The following is an 18483-nucleotide window of genomic DNA, read 5'->3' as shown; positions in this document are numbered from 1 at the left end:
TCGAGTTGAAACGAATAGAATTGGCAATCCTACAGTGTTCGCAGGCGCCTAGCGTGGCTTCTCCGACGATTCAGGTCAGTGGTTTTAGAATTCGGAACCAACTGCCACCGTTCGTAGCAGGCGAGGACATGGCGAAGTATCTCGTCAAGTTTGAACACGTCTGTGAGCGAAACGCTTTAGAGCGGTCTCTTGGGGTGCGAACCTGTGAGCTCTTCTTCCCGGCGAAGTGTCTGACGCGATAACTTGCTTGTCGAGGGAAGCGTTTGAGAGCTAAGACGAGGTAAAGGAAGTGCTCTTAAGACGTTATAGGTTGTCACCCGAGGCTTTCAGGCAAAGGTTCCGGTATGCTAAAAAGGGGAATGAGTCACACGTTGACTTCGCGTTTCGTCTTAAAGCCGATTTAATTGAATGGCTCAAGCGCGAAGGTGTTTATGACGACCGCGATAAAGTGGTGGAATGCGTTGCATTGGAGCGATTCTACCGCTGCATCGAGGAGGATGTCAAACTTTGGCTGCAGGACAAACTTGGTAAAGTACAGCTAAACAAGGCAGCAGAGTTAACTGAGGAGTATTATACTCGCCGAAAGTTGCATAGCAGGGCCGTGCGCGTGGAAAAGGATGAATGGAAAGAGGGCTTTTCAAGGAAACCTGGTCAAAGGAAGCCGCGTATCTGCTACAGCTGCAATAAGGAAGGGCACATCGCGATAAACTGTGAGCAAAAGTTTGCAACTATCATTTGAATCTGAAAACAAACGGAAGCCCCTAATCTGCTACAACTGCAAAAAGGAAGGACACATCGCGAGAAACTGCCAGGAAAAGTTTGCCTTCGCAACAATCCGAGAATCAGAAAAAAACATGCGGTTGTTGGAGCCGTATCTCCAAGAAATTCTGGTGAATGAGAAAACGAGCTGAGCACTTAGAGACTCAGCGGCAACCATGGACGTTGTCCACCCTTCATTGGTGTCTCCGGATGACTTTACAGGAGAATGCGCGTGGATCAGGCAAGTCGCCGAGGAGCAGAGTGTTCGCTTACCAATCGCCACGGTTGTCATTGAAGGCCCGTTCGGTAAGCTTCGCACCGAAGCGGCTGTGTCTGCCGCGCTAAACGATCGTTTTCCTTATCTTTTCTCCAACAACTCAGAGCAGCTTCTCAAAGAGCCGGGCAAATCGTTCTTCCCCAACTTAGCGTACATGGCCCTCACGCGATCGCAAGCGCGAAAGCTTTCGCAGAAGCTTGATCTTGCTCAATGCGGTGAACTCTCAAATGGCCTTGTCGGCGGGTCGAGGGAACCCCAGAAAGGAAAATTTCCGCGTGAGTCATGTGAGCAGTCACGCGAGTGGCCCGTCGCCGAAGCGACCGGCGCGGTATGCGTAGGGAGAGACGACATGGCGCCATTGAGTCAGAGCGAGAGGGTTGCAACGCTCTCGCCTGTAGCGGAAAGTTGGAGCGAGCTGTCGAGGGATGATCGAGAGACGCCCATTCGAGAGCAGCGAGAGGACCTCTCGATTAAAGCGCCAGTGGAAAGCCACATGAAAGCTGCACAAGCGTTGTCGAAATAGTACAACGGCAAATCGGTGAAGCGCGCTTTTGAAGGAGGAAGTCAGGTAATGATGCTGCAGCCGTCCAAAAGGAACAAGCTTGAGGTTGATTGGGAAGGGCCCGCAAAAGTAGTATCGAAGCTTTCTGATGCCGATTATGAAGTGAAATTAGGAAGGCGGCTGAACGAAATTTACAACTTGATGAAACCATACGTTCAACTTCAAGCGGTCGTAAATCTGCGGTTGAATGCTCCAGAGCAAGAGGGAGCAGAAATTTGGAGTTCTAGGGATATAATCGAAAGGAAATCGGAGGTAACCTTAGAGCAGTTGAACCTAGAGCCTATGTTAAGTGAAGTCCAAAAGGAGGACACGAGAAAGATTGTTTCCAAGATTGGAGACGTGTGTTCGGACCGTTCCGGAGACACAACGGCGATCGAACACGATATAGAGCTAACTTGTGAGGAGCCAATCCCTAGCAAGCCGTATCGTTGTTCCCCTGTGCAACGTCGCAAGTGTGAGCCGCTCTTGGTACCGCATAGGTATCGTCGCCTAAAAGTGGTCGGTTACTGAGATGGAGCGTGATACTTCGAGAGCGCAACTTTGACGTTCGCTAAAAAAAAGAAAGGGGGAAGCTTAACGCTAATGCAGGTGCATTGAGCAGCAGTGCGTTCTAGCTAGTACCCTCTCACTTTTCGGTTTCTCGCTGGCGATTCGGGGCAAAATTTTGACCTCATCACGACCTGGGCTGAGCGCTCTTGTTCAGAGTGATCTCAAGGGGCCAACTTTATGTGGTATTCTAATTCGTTGCGTTGTTGTACGTGTAAAAATTCGAGTTCTCATTTTAAGAGTCTTGTGTCCCACATGTGCCTCTTGATGTAGAGGGAACGAAATTCCGATAGACACATAGCTAGGTATATGTTGTACTATACTTTGTCTGGTGTTCTGTCGGGTGAGCGAGGGCGCTTGCTTGTGTCGTGTGTTGTCTGTTGTCGATCCATTCTTGGCAAGTTGCAGAACCATCGACAAGTGCTGAAACCAAAGATTGTCAGATGAGACTAGCGAAGCTGGTCAACAAGTTGTGGCGACAAGCCAGTGGAGCTGGGATCCGTCCTCAAGGATGGGATGTGTTCCCGGGACAGAGTCTGGAGCTGCATTCTCCTCATGGCCCTGGAGGCGAACCTGGAGGGACCTGGCGAACGAGCGCGCCTGTCATCCGAGCCCCATGGAAGCAGCTCATCTTTTCGGCGCATTGTCTGGTGGCGGGGGTGCTGTTATGCCTGCGAGTCCACAGCGAACGGCCGTGCCTCTGAAAAAGGCAATCTGTGTCAAGGCCAGCCCGCCTGACGCGAACAACTCAACGGCGTCAACAGGCGGACGGCGCCTTTGTGTCGTGCACGTGCAGTGAGTCATCCCAGCAAGCGAGCCCGTCGAGTAAACAACGGGCGTCTTCATGTCTGGGGGTCTGACGTGGCCCAGCGGCGACCCCATTGGAGGAATCTGCCCTGACGACCAGCGGTGCTTCTGGTTGGACATTTGAGTTGGACCCGGTGCATATAAAAGAAGCCCTGCGGCGCGTCGCGATCGGTGGTCCTAGGTGAAAGCGGACATGTGTGTCAGAGCGGACCCATTTGAGAGCAGACCTTTGTGTTAGACAGGAGAGCTCGGCTCTTCGAGTCTCTGTCGGCCCCAGTGCCGAATTTGTAACGCCTCTGTATATATGCTGTACATAAACCTTGTTTAACTCACCGTCGTCTCGTCCGCTTGTCTATCAGCTCTGCGCAGAAGCAGTCGCGAGCTGAGAAACCTACGCTACCAAACGGCTGGTGACCTTCCCTGCGGAGTTCGAAGCAGTGGCGCCTTCGGGACCGTGTTGGCGTCGCCGTCTTTCGAAACAGTGGTTGCAGCGGTGAGATTTCGAGGCGCCCTTCGTAACGTCGTCGGAGGTGCGCTTCGCAACAACAATCAGCCACACTCGAAACAACGGACACAGACAACAATACGCACTACAATGCAGTCGCGTGCATTGAACAACCAAAACACTTAAATACTAAAGAGATAGAAAACCTATTCAGTCCGAAGTTCTTGGAACAAAAGTCTGGATGATACCCTTCCGAAAATCACTCACTCAAAGTCCAGCGTTGTTGTCGTTCCGTCGCCCCCGAAGTTTCTCTTCCAGGAAACCTCGCTGATGTTTCTCTTCCAGGAAACCTCGCGTCTTCAATTGGCCACTCTACAAGCTTCAAACTTCTTCGCCGGAAACACGTCGGCTTCACACACGCAGCTGTTGCCACGCGTCTTCGCTCGATAGCGGTAAGCACACACTCTTGCCTGTAGCTCGAGTCGTCACCCCTCAGGTAGAAATCATCTTCTTCTCCCGCTTTGTCTCTACGGACAAAACCTTCGCCGACTGGACGGCGGGATACCTACGCGCTCTGACGCTAACTTCCGTCTTCTCCTGATCTCTCATCTCCGCTGCTCGGTTAAATACCTTCCGCGCGACTTTCCAGAAAGTTCTCATCATTTCGACGGCGCGATGCGCAGCGAAGGCTGGGGAGAGGACGAGACGATTCGAATGCCCTCCGCGTCGGATGACTCAACTCGGCATGACCACGCCTCTTTCCTTCTAGAAATTTCGAGTGCTTGCTCCGCCGCCGATGTGGGGTGAGGAGGTTCGCCGGCGAAGCCACGCTTCCGAGGGGAGAGCGCGCGCCCGCTTTTAGCGCTCGTTCTGTGACAATCTGAAATGATTTGTCATACAAACCAATTTTAACCTAATTAATCATAATAAAAATATCAACATATTTATTCATAACAAAAATCTTAACCTGATCTACACATGCTCTTTGCAACGATCACTAAATTTAATTTTGGGATGTAAAACCCTAAGAATTATCATTACTGAGCCCATAGGTAGAAACATGCAGTCTCAAGTTGCTACAGCCATAACTAGTCTTTTTCGTTACTATTTGGCACTTCACATAGATACGAGACATCATTCACAGTCAGAAACACACACTGACAGGCTACATTACTGCTCCTATATAAACAGTGGTTCTGAGCAGCTGGTGGATGATGACACTCTACTATGTGTGATACATCGAACATAACTGGTGTGATCTGCAACCTCTGACAATGAAAGTATATGTCGCCTAAAACCACATAAATTCCGCGGACAAAGCAGCATCTACCATTTTGACATAAGAAGAACAAGTCTTCTTTGGCGCTGAATAGTCAGACGTGTGTATGACTATGGTGTCGACCTGAGCCCGAAAATACTTCAGCATGTCTGGTATGTGGCCGTATTCAGAAATAAATAGAGACGTTAGGTACTCTGGGAGAGTGGACGTGGAATGTGCTATACCTAGAGGGCAAGTTTGAGAACATTTCTTGTATCTGACAACAATATCTTTCTTGGCTGCAGCTAGGTGTGGAGGAAGGTCCACATGCTTGTCTAGCTCGATCAAGGTGTTAAGCATAATTCGTCTCTCAGCAATTCGCAGTGGCAAATGTTTGGCAGCTGACACAAGCCGAAGGGCATGCTTAATCCCGTCCTCAAAGAGAAATGTGGATGTAGCCCACAATGGACCAAACATGTGTGTCGCTTTTGAGAGGTGCAATAACTGGTGCACATTAAATGTCATCGCTGCATCACCGTACAATTAGGCCATCTGCTGAACAAATGTTAGCAATAACCTTTCTGCACAACAAACATCTGTTTCAGCAACAGTGTCTTTGTTCAATAAAAATACAGCATTGACAAGGAGTGCGAAGTGGATCATAAAACTCCATGGCAAGAAGTCCAACAAGCATGGAAAACTGTAAAACAGCAACCAGTTACGCCACTCAGTGGCTTTCCAGTATGCACGCTCTGACAGTGTTCTCCCTGTTCGAGAAAAGGCAATCGGTGGCCTTATGGCACGCAGCCTGACATCTAAAAGTCTTATGCGCCGTCCCAGGTAGAATACCAAGTCAGTGGCTGAGAGCCATAACTCCATAAGCTGCCTTGTTACCGCTTCCAAAACACAATGCATATAGTCTGGAGGCAGTCCCCAGACAAGGTCGAGGCTTCGAAGCCTTACCAATGGTGATGGCCCCTTGAATCCTTCAACTGCCTTCTCTTGTTCCTGGGTCTTCCTCATTGCTTCTATCACACGGCCATGGCTTCGATCAGGCGCTAGGTGACCGCAGTGGAGGTACTTCACTGAACCTGTCACAGAACAGCACAGCCTGTCACAGAGTATGAATAACTTTCACAAACACAGATGTGGTTACTTATACAACTTAAAGGAGTACTGACCCGATTTTGAGACATCGCAAAATGGATATTTGTCATTTTCTAGGTATGCGGCGTCAACGCTGTCTATACACCGGATTCAAGGAACTTGTATAAAATATTTTGATTTCACTTTGAAGTTTTCGGCGATAAGCATCTGCAAGCCAGCCCCACTGCAATGGACATTATTCCGACGAGTCAAGACAGTTTTTCCAAGTTTGTGAGTTCTGTGTCCTGCATGCAGCCTATATCGTAGAAATCACTGTCAGGGTCACTGAAAGATAATTCACTAATTATCGTTGTTTATGTACAACAGGTGCATATGATGAATTTATCACTAGTATGTCACGAGTTTCTGTATCCCTGTGACATCGCACTTCTATGAAACGTCAGAATAGCTGCCTTCTCGATATCGAAACCGAAAGTGTCTTTTTCTAAGGTAGCGATAACTCAAATTCATATGAAATACATAAAAAATTTGCTCCTTTTAATTGCTTGCACAAAACCTGTACCACGGAGTACCTTTTGGGCTAGTCGGTTCTTTGCAGTAATAATAAGACATTATTTTCAAACATCTTCCATTATGACAAACAAACATGCATCTACAGTTTTGAATCCCCACTGACTATTATTTACTAGCAAAATGGAACTGTGATTTGACTCGCTGCTTTTATGTGCACTCACAGCGAGATTCGTGTAAAAAGGCCTTGCAAAGCTTTAACAAAAATTGCACATTCACTTCACCATTTATTTGCACTGATTATGAGATTATGCACTATTTTTCAATTTATCCAATAAATCGAGGTACGCAAAATCATTCCACAAGGTGCACGTACTTTTTATCATTTTGAGCGTGCTGGAAGCTATGCAGGTGGGGTGAAGCATGGCCCGAAAGTTATGCTGTTGCATATCAAGACTTCAAACATTTATCTTTTTTTATTCTTTGACCATATGAGCTGCTACTTGTGGTTTCGACATGCACAATACAAGCTTGTAGGAACATCTCAAGGGCACTTATAGATATTCATTCATTAATTATTTCAAAACACATAAAAGCTATAAAACACTCACCATCAACACAAGTTCCTTTTTCAAGGCACCAGCTGCACCCGTAATATCCATTAAATTGCTTCATGTTGAGTACTAATGCCCTGGCTGGGGATTCAACACAACAAAGAACCACATGAACTTTTGACTTGATGACATCTTCAGCATGTGACCATACAAGAGTTCCAATGTCTCTCACTTCCTCAACAAACCGCCTTATGAAGATGTGGATTGGTGGATGTTCCTTTGCGAACCAAAGTGCTGAAAGTGCAATGTTCATGCACCTAATTTCGAAGGGAAGCTCATTGATCATTACTTGAATGGGCCAAATCGAGCTCTTCGAAGAATCGAACACCGGTGCACCGTAGGTATTGAAGGTTAGCGTTAGTCCGCTCCATGCCATGTTCATTTGCCTTCGAATGCTTCTGTATAGGTCGCCATCTGTGATGTCAGAGTACATCCCAAGTTCTCGACTAGCAGGCAACTTTCGCAGGCTTCTAAGAAGGGGACCACTGACGTACTTGATCATATCTGTCAGTTGTTGTTTTAAGTCAAACATGACAAAGAAACTTCCAGCTGCTACGAGTTCCTTAGTTGTCCGTTGCACATTACAGCCACCACAGGTGACTTGACTTTGTGCTGGCATCTCTTGGGAAATGCCAAGGTAGTCATGGCAGTGCTGGAAATATAAATGAATCCTTGGCGCTACCTTCCTTTCCTTCCAAATTTTGCGAAGGAAGTAAGTTGTCGATGGCACAACAGCCTCACCAAACAGGGTGTTCAGCAGGATAAGCAAGCCTCTCACCTGTGCCTACGTCCATCCTGCCGTGACAATATGCGCCATAACTAGAAGCACAGCTTGAGCTTTGGTTGTCTTCTGGTGCGGAAGTGTTTCCTCCGAGAGCTTGATGAAGTCACTAGGAGCACCTTGTTTATCACTTTCACTTCCATTGGCATCATCATTTGCACAGTTGTCATCTATGTCTTCCTGATCCATCGTTTCACTGTCAGAGGTGTTCTCAACAAGGCTAGCAGCACTCGCAGACGTGTGGTCCGTAACATCAAGGTCACAACTAGCAGACACTTCGTCTATGCTGCTGTTCTGAGCGCATTCTCGAGCAGCACACTGAAATGAAGCTGCGTCCACAGAGTGTCCGCAGTCCGAGGAACTATTTCTGCCACTCTGGTTTCTACTGCCACTGGCAGAATTTCGACATGTGTCATCCTGGAGGTGTGATGAGCTCTGCAAATGAAACAAGTATGTAGTGTAAGGTTATGACTGAAACGACCAATATTTTATATATTTATTTGCAGTTAGTACATTTATTATTTCTAATAGTACATACACAGTGTTTTTTAGCCAATACATATATTTTTTGAAACTTTTGTGACACTCAGACTGCGGTTATTTTCACGCATGAACTCTATGTCAAGGTAGGAACACTTTTTCGCAGCTGAAATGACATTCACACGACTAATTAACAAAGCTTACTAGCTTGATTTTTGTTATTGTTTTGAGGGCAGTTGTTTATAATATAAAGTTGTAGTGCAGGAAAATTTGTAGCATATCCACGTTTAGAAATCGCGAAAGTTGCATGAAATTAGTGATACAATCGAAATTTTGAAGGCGACGTCGAAACTGACGGCACCTGATGTGCAGGGAATGTCTGGCTGTGAAAATTGCGAGGTGATATAAAACGCGTCCGGGCTGCAACCCAGAGTCTTAACAGGCACTCACCTGGGCAGTACTGGAACGCTTGGCTCTCTTGGCAGCGTTTGCCAAAGTTTGCCTCGGAACCTGGACGCTCGACCCATGCTCCAGATATTGCCTTTAACGTCGCCGCGGCTTCTCGGACATCGTGAAATAAGCTAAAAGGCTATATTTCAGGACCTTAAAAGCTATCCAAGGCCGCTTTTTAGACATACAGCAACAGAATCCCGACGATCGATACTGTAGGGAATCACAACCGGACAAGAGAATGAAGAAAAGATTCGCTACCTCAGTGTTGCGAGCACCCTTTTCACTGTTACGCAGACTAATACAATTGGGTGTCTGTAACCAATGCCAAGAGTGCGTTGCATAATTTGGTGTTACCGCTTGCCAAAAGTTGGAAAAAACTCGGCGGTTATGCTGCTGCAGGCCACACAAACCCTTTGGAGCAATTACCAGGAGGCAACTTTTGTGCAAACGGTGACAATTAATGTTTTACCACTTCACGCAAAACTGTTTTCGCAGCAACCAGCTTCCTCCCGGAATTGAATATTTTATGACTTCGAACAACTGAGCATTTCCCCACCGCGATGGTCTAGTGGCTAAGGTACTCGGCTGCTGACCCGCAGGTCGTGGGCTTGAATCCCGGCTGCGGTGGCTGCATTTTCGATGGAAACAGAAATGTTGTAGGCCCGCGTGCTCAGATTTGGGTGCCCGTTAAAGAACCCCAGGTGGTCAAAATTTCCGAAGCCCTCCACTGCGGTGTCTCTCATATTCATATGGTGCTTTTGGGACGTTAAACACCACATATCAAATCAACAATTCAACGTTTTGTGATCTTAAAAGAACTGCAAGTAACGTGTAATAGACAATGCAACAGTGGTGCAGGCAGAAACTTTTTGTTTCGTTGAGGGCACGTCCTTTATCTGAAATGGGTGCCGGGTAGCAAGTGTGATCGAGTGTCAGTGCTTTAATCGTATTCCATGGCAGAAAAAAATTTGGGAGGGGGAGGGGGGGCACGGGTCCGAAGTGCTATTTCCGGCGACGCCACTTCAATGCAATAGTTGTGCGAAACATGAGAAAGAATGCGATGCGTTCTAAATTTCTTCTAGTAGAATATTGTTTTACACATGCACATCCCCTGCTGTTTCATCCCCTGTGCAAAGGTGTGAAAATTTCGAGAGTGAAGTGAGGTCAAAACCCTCGATCCATCTCCCATGTCAACGCCTCCTAGATTTTAAGAGGCGTTGCTCGTGTGCTAGCAGAAAGCGAATGTTTCATGTTAATTGGCAGAACACATGAGGTTTCTGTAATAGGCTTAGCTAATAGCACCAAGACAGCTAGCACTACGTATACGTTTCCTAAGCGCGGAGTAAAAGGAGTTGATATTGAAGTTTCTCTCAGCGTAGAGTGGCATAGTTCTCCCTTAGATAATTCCCCGTTGAAAGCATATTTAGGTATCAGCAGCGGCAGCATGTTTTTACTGTTTGTTGTGGGGTACACGAATGTCCGTGCCCTCAATATATAGTTAAAAAGGTGTAGTGGTGGCATGTTTTTGCTGCTAAGCTAGTGGCGTTACACAAAGTGCCATGATCTATGGACAATAGCAAACATATTTCCAAAGCTCAATTCGTTATGTATGATTATATATAGCAGCTTTTCTACAGTTACTTTCGGTTTCGGAGTCTGCGGAAACAAACCGTAATCGTTCGAAGCAAACGTCGGGCAAGTTTTGTGTCAGTTGTGTTAAGTTCCCCGTGACCTGAGACTTCGAAGAAATTTTCCATGCTTGTGGGGTCTCTGGCCTTGACATAAAGCTGAGAAACAACGTATCACTACACCATATCTGGGACAGCTGTACAATATAAGGATGAACGTTGTATGCAGTTCTTTAGCTCTCACCGTAAGGGCTGCTTTGCTTGTCGATGGTTACAATATTTGCTGTGGCCCTCTTGCGCGCATATACATGACTTCATTTACAACCATATTCAAGATTACTAAAACAGAAGTTCCAGCTACCCATCTTCGCAATCATTGTTTAATTTCAACCAGGAATTCTTACATTTGTGATCGATGTATGTCAACGACGTGCATGCAGCCTGGATGTTATTTCCTACTAATGCTTTTGAAGTTGCATACTGAAACTTTGTGTGTGTGTTTAATTCGACAAGCATGTCGAACGAGGATCGCGGGCTCTGCATGGGGCAGTTGTCCCACTGGCGTCATTCTTCACATCAAAATATTGGAAAGAAAAAACACGGTCTGCTTGAAAGTCTACTTGAAAGTACAGTCTTACTTGAAAGAAGAAAATTTCTATCAACAGTACAATGACAAAAAAACAATAAAACACTAAACGCCGTCTTTACTAAGGTGGCCACCATATTTCTGCTATACCCAACGTCTGCAACATATGGGTGCATTCATGACTGGTGGTACACGTGCGGGTTTTGTCGAGTTTACGCCTTCTTGTGTTTTTCTTCATTTGTTCCACTTCTCGTTTGCCCCATCACTCGCAGTATGTATGCTCTCGTGCAATACCACATAGACTCTACAACTGCCATCTTGGAGCGCGGCGACATCCAATCATTTAAACCGAGAAATGTAGCGGACTTCGATACTTGTGCCACATATCGGGCCTATTGGTGCGGCGACAGTGATACGCTGGGTGGTTATTATGATGCGACACTGCATGACTTTGCTGGTAAGTTCATATATTGTTGGTTGGCTTTTTGTTTGGCATGTGATGTACACGAACTTGATCTTTTGCTGTAACAGAGTCGTAGCATGAACACTGAGCATCGGTTACGCAAAGCGTCCGAGGCTCAGAGGTACTTTGTCGAGGTACTGTTGCCGTTGACAGTCATTGTGTTGCGCTTCGTCTCGTGCATGTACTCACTTCAGTCGAAAGTGAGCCCGCAAAAAGTATTTGTGACACAGATTGTACACCTTATTGTGTCGTGCGCTTTGTGTTGGCTAAGAATTACGAGTCTAATTGTAGGTGACGAGTGCGGGAAAAGTGCTCGTAATTTGTCCAGCCGCGATGGCAAATCCCCGTTGCGTAAATACGAAATTATAAGTAATGTCGAAGAATGCATGACAACAGCACTTAAAATTGCACACACACACACACACACACACACACACACACACACAAAGAGAAAAAAGAAAACATCGCCATCAATAGCCAAAACTATGCGGGATTGCTATACATGATCGCTAGCGCAGACACCCAATCCAAATTTAGTACTTAAAGCAATAAAAGGCACTTAACGTATTTAAATTGGCTATTGCCACCTTAAACATGAACGATGCTTTTTACTTAGCTAGGTCACGGTTGGATGCAGCAGCAAGTAGCTTGAGTACAGTGCACTGGTTATTCTGCCACACTTAAAACATCAGTGGGCCAAAAGCGTTGCTCAAGTAACGAGACTGAAGCAGCTGCAAATTCAGAGTGCAAAATAAAGGCAGCTATAATAACTTAGTTACTCTAAAACAGTGCACAAACGGGACAAGAAAGAACCGCACTACATAGGCGTTTTGTAATATGAGTATGTATCAAAAAGCCCACTTAGCCACCGTCATGAAGTATAATACCTTATGTTCATACTGCCTAAAAATATTGGGGAAAGTCATGGCACAAATGGTTGCATTGTCCGCTCCTTTAAAGATGTAGAGCTCATCAAATATGTGGAAAGGAACCGAACACATCCGACTGTCCATAATGAAGCATGTGAACAAGTGTTTGTAATGCGTTGACAATGTCTGCAATAGCCTTATCATGTGCAAAAAATTGTACATTGGGCTGATGGACTGATATTTTAAACCTATTTTGAGAGAATATGCAATATAAACATTGCAGGAATGCTTGCCAGGATATTTGGCATCATGCTGCACATGATGCGGCTGCACGTCTGTCATCAATGAAACCAAGGTTTTGAATTTATGCACCTGTTAAAATAGGACGTGTGGTCTCACAATCCCATAGGGGGTATGCACATAAGGTCATCCGCCAGGAGTGATAGCGATGGGGTCGCTATTTTGACGGTTTGCGCACTCACCGCACGCGACAAAAGCTCTCTGCACGCGAAGGGTCCGAGATCTGTACTGCACAAATTACTAGACATCCGGAACACCTTCTGCACACCAACGCATGGACGGCACGGGCGTCGCATACGAACGCACCTCCGAGATGGCGCAGCGATGGTGTTGCCACCTTACGGATCAAGGCTCATTGCATCCACCCTATAACACCCTATGACAGGTGAATAGGGAAATTGTTAGGAAATAGGTAAAAGAGTAGACTGCATACAATAGAAGTGTTTGAAGGGAGCACAAAATACATGGCAGTGTGAAATTGATGGGAAGCAATGTTGAGGTTGGTGGTCCGTTTTTCATTAGTGGCAACTCCAGACATGTGCACAGTTCTGTTAGTTTGATGAAGGCACACCAGGACCCCTCTCCATTATTTATGGTTGAGTCTGAATGAAAGCACGCCTCGCAATTACTGCAGTTAAAAACTACTAACATCCTGTGGGCTCTGCCTGGCTTCATTATCTAATGTCTTTATTTATGCCTACCGCTCCTTCGTGATGTGTTAGCTGTAACACAGTTCATGTAAAATTGCAGTTCCCATTCTCTTGCCATTGTGAGGTAGAAAAATGAACAAAATTAAACTTCATTTTTCGAAGCGTGCTCAAACATTGCACAAACTAAAGATTTTTAAGCTGTGTAACATTCATTCACTTTCTCACGCCAGAAAAAAGTGCTTGCTTGCTCCAAGTACACTAACCACATACAATTTCTTGCAATATAGAGACCAAGGAAGAAGTGGAGGCATTCCAGAAAAGTGAAAAGCGCCTCAGAAAGACTGCTAGTGGCGCAATTATGAAGCGGGCCACAACCAGCAAGGAGAAAGTAATGTTTCGTGATGCACATCTACGCTTGATTGATGGTTATTTGATGCAGTTTATCACCTAGCTGGTGCGTGCGAGTGTTCATTCAACTCGGCCATGCTGCATGGTTACCCTGCTTTGCCTCTTTAAGGATCACACTTTCTGTCTAATGTGACCTGGTGCACTGCAATATATATAAATAAATAAATATATATATATATATATATATATATATATATATATATATATATATATATATTTATTTATAGACTTCTTCACAAGAAACCAATTCCCGCGTTTCATCGGATCTGTCGGAATTTGATATTTTTAATTCACTATGTGTCTGCTCATTATGAATCTAATGGAGTCTGTTTCGCGTACAAAGGGTCAATATTCAGGACAAATTCACACCATCTTCCCAAAGGAAACCCGGATAAGATGCGAAGCAGCAGCGTTGCGCACGGGTGGCGTGACAGGTTGAACAGCGCTAACGTGGGTGAATGGTGAGCGCTGGAAGATTAATTTGGAGCGATGGCTTCTGTAGGTCTTGTGACACGTACGAACATGTTTCAACGCATACGTTAGGCATGCGTCAGGTTTGTTGCACGCGAACGAATGAGTCTGCGTTGTAGCGAGCGGTGGTTGTGGTAGTGGAGCGAGTGGCGGTAGCGGCAAGTATTGCGGGAGCACGGACGAGGCGGCAGCTGCGGGTGCTGCGGCGAGCGCGTGACAGACGAGGGTGAGAGTGACGTCAACGTGCACTACAAGGGGTGCGTGGCGTCCACGCTCAACTGTGGCGAGAACTACAGGGCACAACTGCAGCACCAGCGGTGAGAGTAACGCGTTGCGGCGCGTTCGTACAGAACCACGTACGTCCGGCGTTACACACGTGAGTCAAAAAGCTGCTTCGGATCTGAAAAATTATTATTGAATAGGATGAGTGGTGACACCATCAAGGAGGGTTCTAGAAATTGTGGCCACCTACCTTCTTCAGCGTGAACTTAATTTGAGGACGGGGCTTAGGCCTTTAGCCTCTATATAAATGAGACGGCCCCAGCCAGTATTCGTACTCGCGATGTAGGGGTCAACATTCAAGCATCATAAGCACTTAATCCCAAAAACGATTATTTGTCCAAGTAGAAGGAGAAGACACGCCACAGACGGCCAGTAACATTTTATTTCACGACAATGACAGTAATAGGCAGAAAATGTGACAACTATTGCAATAAAGTAGTAAGAACTTACGAAAACTTTTTTATATATTGCTAAGGCAGTCCGAGAGAGCTTGTTTTATCGTTTTTTCTCGAACAGATTTTTCTTTTCACTGTATTCAGTGAGACACAGCATACCAAGTTTGCTGAGCATTTGAAACTGCGTGGTTGCTTGGTGCTTTCTTCTCACTTAAACCTATATGACACACAGAAAGAAATGCTCCATCACTATTAAATATTATTCTCGACTAAATATTATATAGTTGAAAGCGCGAAGTTTCTTTGTGAATGCTCCCGTTCAGAAAAAAACATGAGGTGAAGAAACATGAAAGCAATATGAGGCGACATAAGAGGGCCAGACCTCCAGCAATGTTTTATGACTATATTGTAAGGATCACATTAGTCGACGCTCCAATAGTTTGCTGAATAGTTAAAGGGAAGAGTATTTGGAAGAGTACACAGCTGCCAGGTATTAGCTCCTTATCTGCCAAGGCATTGCCACCCTTGTGATAAGAAAAACTAAGAAGTAAGGACAATGTTCTTCTGGAAGGTTCTTTGTTTCTCTGTTTGCCAGCGTTGTTATTTTAACTGCACAGGGTGAAACTCTACCGTCAGACAATGGAAAGCACTACCGAAACCAAAGAGCGAAGTAAAGTTTTGTGAGCATTGAGATATCTTAAGGTGACACCGTATACCATTCTTCGAAAAGGATTGAATCTTGGTTTCTGAAGCACTTCTTGGTCCCATTAAAATAATACAATGATGCACACACATTTCAGAGAAACCTATAAATTAATCATTTGAGGCTTTTATCTCATTGCAACTGATCACAGTTTCTAGAGAGTATTTCTGGGATCACGAGTCAACGTTTTCTCAAAACACAATAAAGGCTGTGTGTCAGCAGTTATGCTCCGTGATATCACCTTCTCGTTTGTTTTTTCAAACAGCAATGACAGTCTGAAAAGCTCTTAAATAATACGACATCTTCAGATCAGGTGCTGCAAAAAGAAAAGCAAATGCACTGCATACCCTTTAATCTTTTTTTAGTGCCAGCAAACTATCATTTTCGTCAAGTCAACACACACATTTTTTCGCTCCCTTTCAACTCGGTGTTTTTCTCTTCAGTTCAACTGACTCAGCCATGATATAATGCACAGTATGCATTCGCATCGTTCATTAAGTGGTAAAAGATAACCCACCCTTCTGGAAGTAGGGTGTTCCAGAAGCCTCACCATGTGCGATCGACGCTGGCATTATGTAGCGACGAAAGCTTGAAGTATTTCGACAATACAGAGATGGCTGCGTCAACAACGATGCCCAAAGTCTGTACACTGAGATCTATAGGTTCAGTGCACCGTGCACAGTGCCACTTCTTCGGCACTCAAGATGCAGTAGAGGTGCGGCACAGGGGTAATGACTGTGAAATTCATCGAAGCGAGGCGTTTGCGTCGTAGACGGGTGGATCAATGTACACGTTGTTTTCGAAGGAGAACAGTCCTTCATTCCGTCGCCTGAACTGGGAGAAGCGCACTACCTGCTGAATGGCAAACGCCGCCGCGACGAGCACGAGCAGCGAACCCAGGGCTACGGCCACGTACACTCCCGCGCTGGTCTTCGAGCCTTTGTGGGAAAGAAACGCACAAGTATATGCAAGAAATGGTGAGAAAATCTGAATGAAAGGACTGGCGCGCAAAATGAAGCATCAGCAAACATATTTACGCATCTGAATATTTACATATCGTAAATATAGCATCTTCCTGAAATCTACTCCGCACAAGTTTGTTTTCTCATTCGCATGGGTTATCGTTCATGTTATTAAAGAACTCGATTTGCTTCTCATGAGTGGAGAAGCCAGAAATTTCCACTGACGTCAATATAACCAATACTAGTGGCAATCACATCCGTGGGGCAGATGGTGCTTAACGTTTCTTAGCATTGTGACTGTAAGCTTTCACTTATAAAAACATTTAATAATTTACTTTAGACGGTAAAACATTGGCTCCGCATTGATTGCACTAACGGATGTGGTAAGTGTGCAGCACCCAACGCTGGCGCAACAGCCTCTTGGATTAACACCCCGTCAGTGCCACGAATGGCTACTCGCAGCAACTTCACTTCAACTCGCCTTTAAAAAATTGTCAAACACGACATTGTCCCCGCTTTCTACACGCGTGCTGTATGCAAGTGGGTGGGAATGCCGGTGAAATGTTGGATAAAACAGATATGGTATCACAAATTTAGGACTGCAATTATCCTTCAGGTTTTAAATGAAGAGAAAGGCTCTAAATTAGACCAAAACAATTCTGTTTTTGTATATCACATAAAGCACCGATGTCTTTTGAAAGGGTCATTTGTGCTGCAGGCCGTGTAGTGTAGACCGAAAAGCAGAGACTATTGATGTCTGTTTGATTTTTTTCCTTTTCATTTTACCTTCCTATTTTAGGGTAAACGGTGATAGTTATCTCTTTGATGCGCTAGAAAACCCTGTGGGATGGGCGCAAGTGATGCATTTGATTGCTCAATCAATTTTCTTAAATTTGCGGATGTCGTACAATTTACCCGAAGTTTTCAGGGCTGTTTATTTCAGATCTCTTTGTTGAGGTTGCTTATGCTGAATTAGTGCGAAAACAGTTTTCTTACTTGCCAAGTTTGTACACGTTATTTTAGCCGTCACGTAGCTCAATATAATTGCGGCGGGAGGCTTCACTTGCGCACACACTGCTGTTGAGGAGTGAAGGTGGCACAAGAAAAATCAATTTTGCAATTCTCGCTGTACCCGACGCATGTTACCGCCCATCCGACATTTGTTCCTTACTGCTCCCATTTACGATATGCGCCAATTGATTAACTGTGGCATGGCAGAAAAAAAGCAATCACGCATGAAAGAGAATAACTAGATCTGTCGATAAAAATCTCAAGAAGGGAAAGATGGAAGCTTCCGTTGTGTAATTCAAAAACAGGACCCATCACCCCCTTTTTAATTTCTCCTGATCTGTAGATGGCTTTTTGCGAATTAAATATAAAATAATTTCTAGAGGCTTTGGCGTCTATACCTTGGTTCCATTAGCACAAAAAATATATGTCAGCTAGCGTGGAGCGTAAATACCCAGCAAGCTAGCCACGGTGCGTACTTCGCAAACATTCATTGGATCACTCGCTTTACTTGGCGCACTGTGTGAATATCTGAAGCATAGTCGCGCTGAAGAACAGAATCTTTGGTCCTCGTAGGTAGTTCCTAATAACCATCTACCTGGATTATTGGCTAAGTTTGCGACATAGCAAGTCACACGCGACCTCACAAAGAACCGCTAACAATCCTACGCGGCTTCAATCATGGATCGGGTGTTAATTGAGCGGTGCACAGAAATCGATTTTGTTCGCTCCCGCACCACGGCGCCACCGGCCAAATGTCCGTTTTCTCTAACAATGCGGAGGGCACAGCATCGCAGTTCTGTGCTAACACCCCCCCCCCCCTCATTTCCCCAGTCACTGTCAGCCGGTAATATTCCAGATGACTGGCAACTAAATATAACTCAGGTTTATACCAGGGGAGCGTGTTTTTCACTTACATACCATCCCGTCCTCTTAACCAACACTCTTTCTAAATATTTCCAATATATAATACACATGCAAGTCATTAACTTTCTTCAAATGAAGCCCAAAGCAATAAATGTGAGCATCAGCCTGGTTTTTGCAAGGGCTACTCATGCGCCACCTGATTTGCATGATAAGACACATAAACGCCATTACAGACGCTGATGACTGATTGTAACGGTTTGCTTTCATGCATTCCCGCAGAAGAAGGTGTAGC

The 18483-nt window shown here is 45.3% G+C and overlaps 2 protein-coding genes across 3 annotated transcripts in view; both read right to left on the bottom strand.

The window, feature by feature from the left end:
* Positions 1-672: 672 nt before the first annotated feature.
* Positions 673-7679, bottom strand: LOC142814438 (uncharacterized). The gene is made up of 4 exons (XM_075893198.1): positions 7664-7679; positions 6883-6966; positions 5504-5745; positions 673-678 (listed from the first exon to the last, which is right to left on the bottom strand). Exons 1-4 carry the CDS (start codon positions 7677-7679, stop codon positions 673-675), a joined length of 348 nt encoding a protein of 115 aa, XP_075749313.1.
* An 8009-nt stretch (positions 7680-15688) lies between these two features.
* Positions 15689-18483, bottom strand: part of LOC119172442 (macrophage mannose receptor 1) — a 51851-nt gene continuing 49056 nt past the window's right edge. For both annotated transcript variants that reach the window (XM_037423553.2, XM_075893805.1), the window contains one exon: positions 15689-16292. In XM_037423553.2, coding sequence (XP_037279450.2) covers positions 16099-16292 — 194 coding nt within the window. In that variant the 3' untranslated portion in view covers positions 15689-16098. The remainder of the gene's footprint in view (positions 16293-18483) is intronic.

This window comes from Rhipicephalus microplus, chromosome 4 (assembly GCF_043290135.1).
Source record: "Rhipicephalus microplus isolate Deutch F79 chromosome 4, USDA_Rmic, whole genome shotgun sequence".
In the NCBI taxonomy this organism is placed as follows: Eukaryota; Metazoa; Arthropoda; class Arachnida; order Ixodida; family Ixodidae; genus Rhipicephalus; species Rhipicephalus microplus.
The sequence above is the reverse complement of the archived record's forward strand: the minus strand, read 5'-3'. Positions and strand labels throughout refer to the sequence as shown.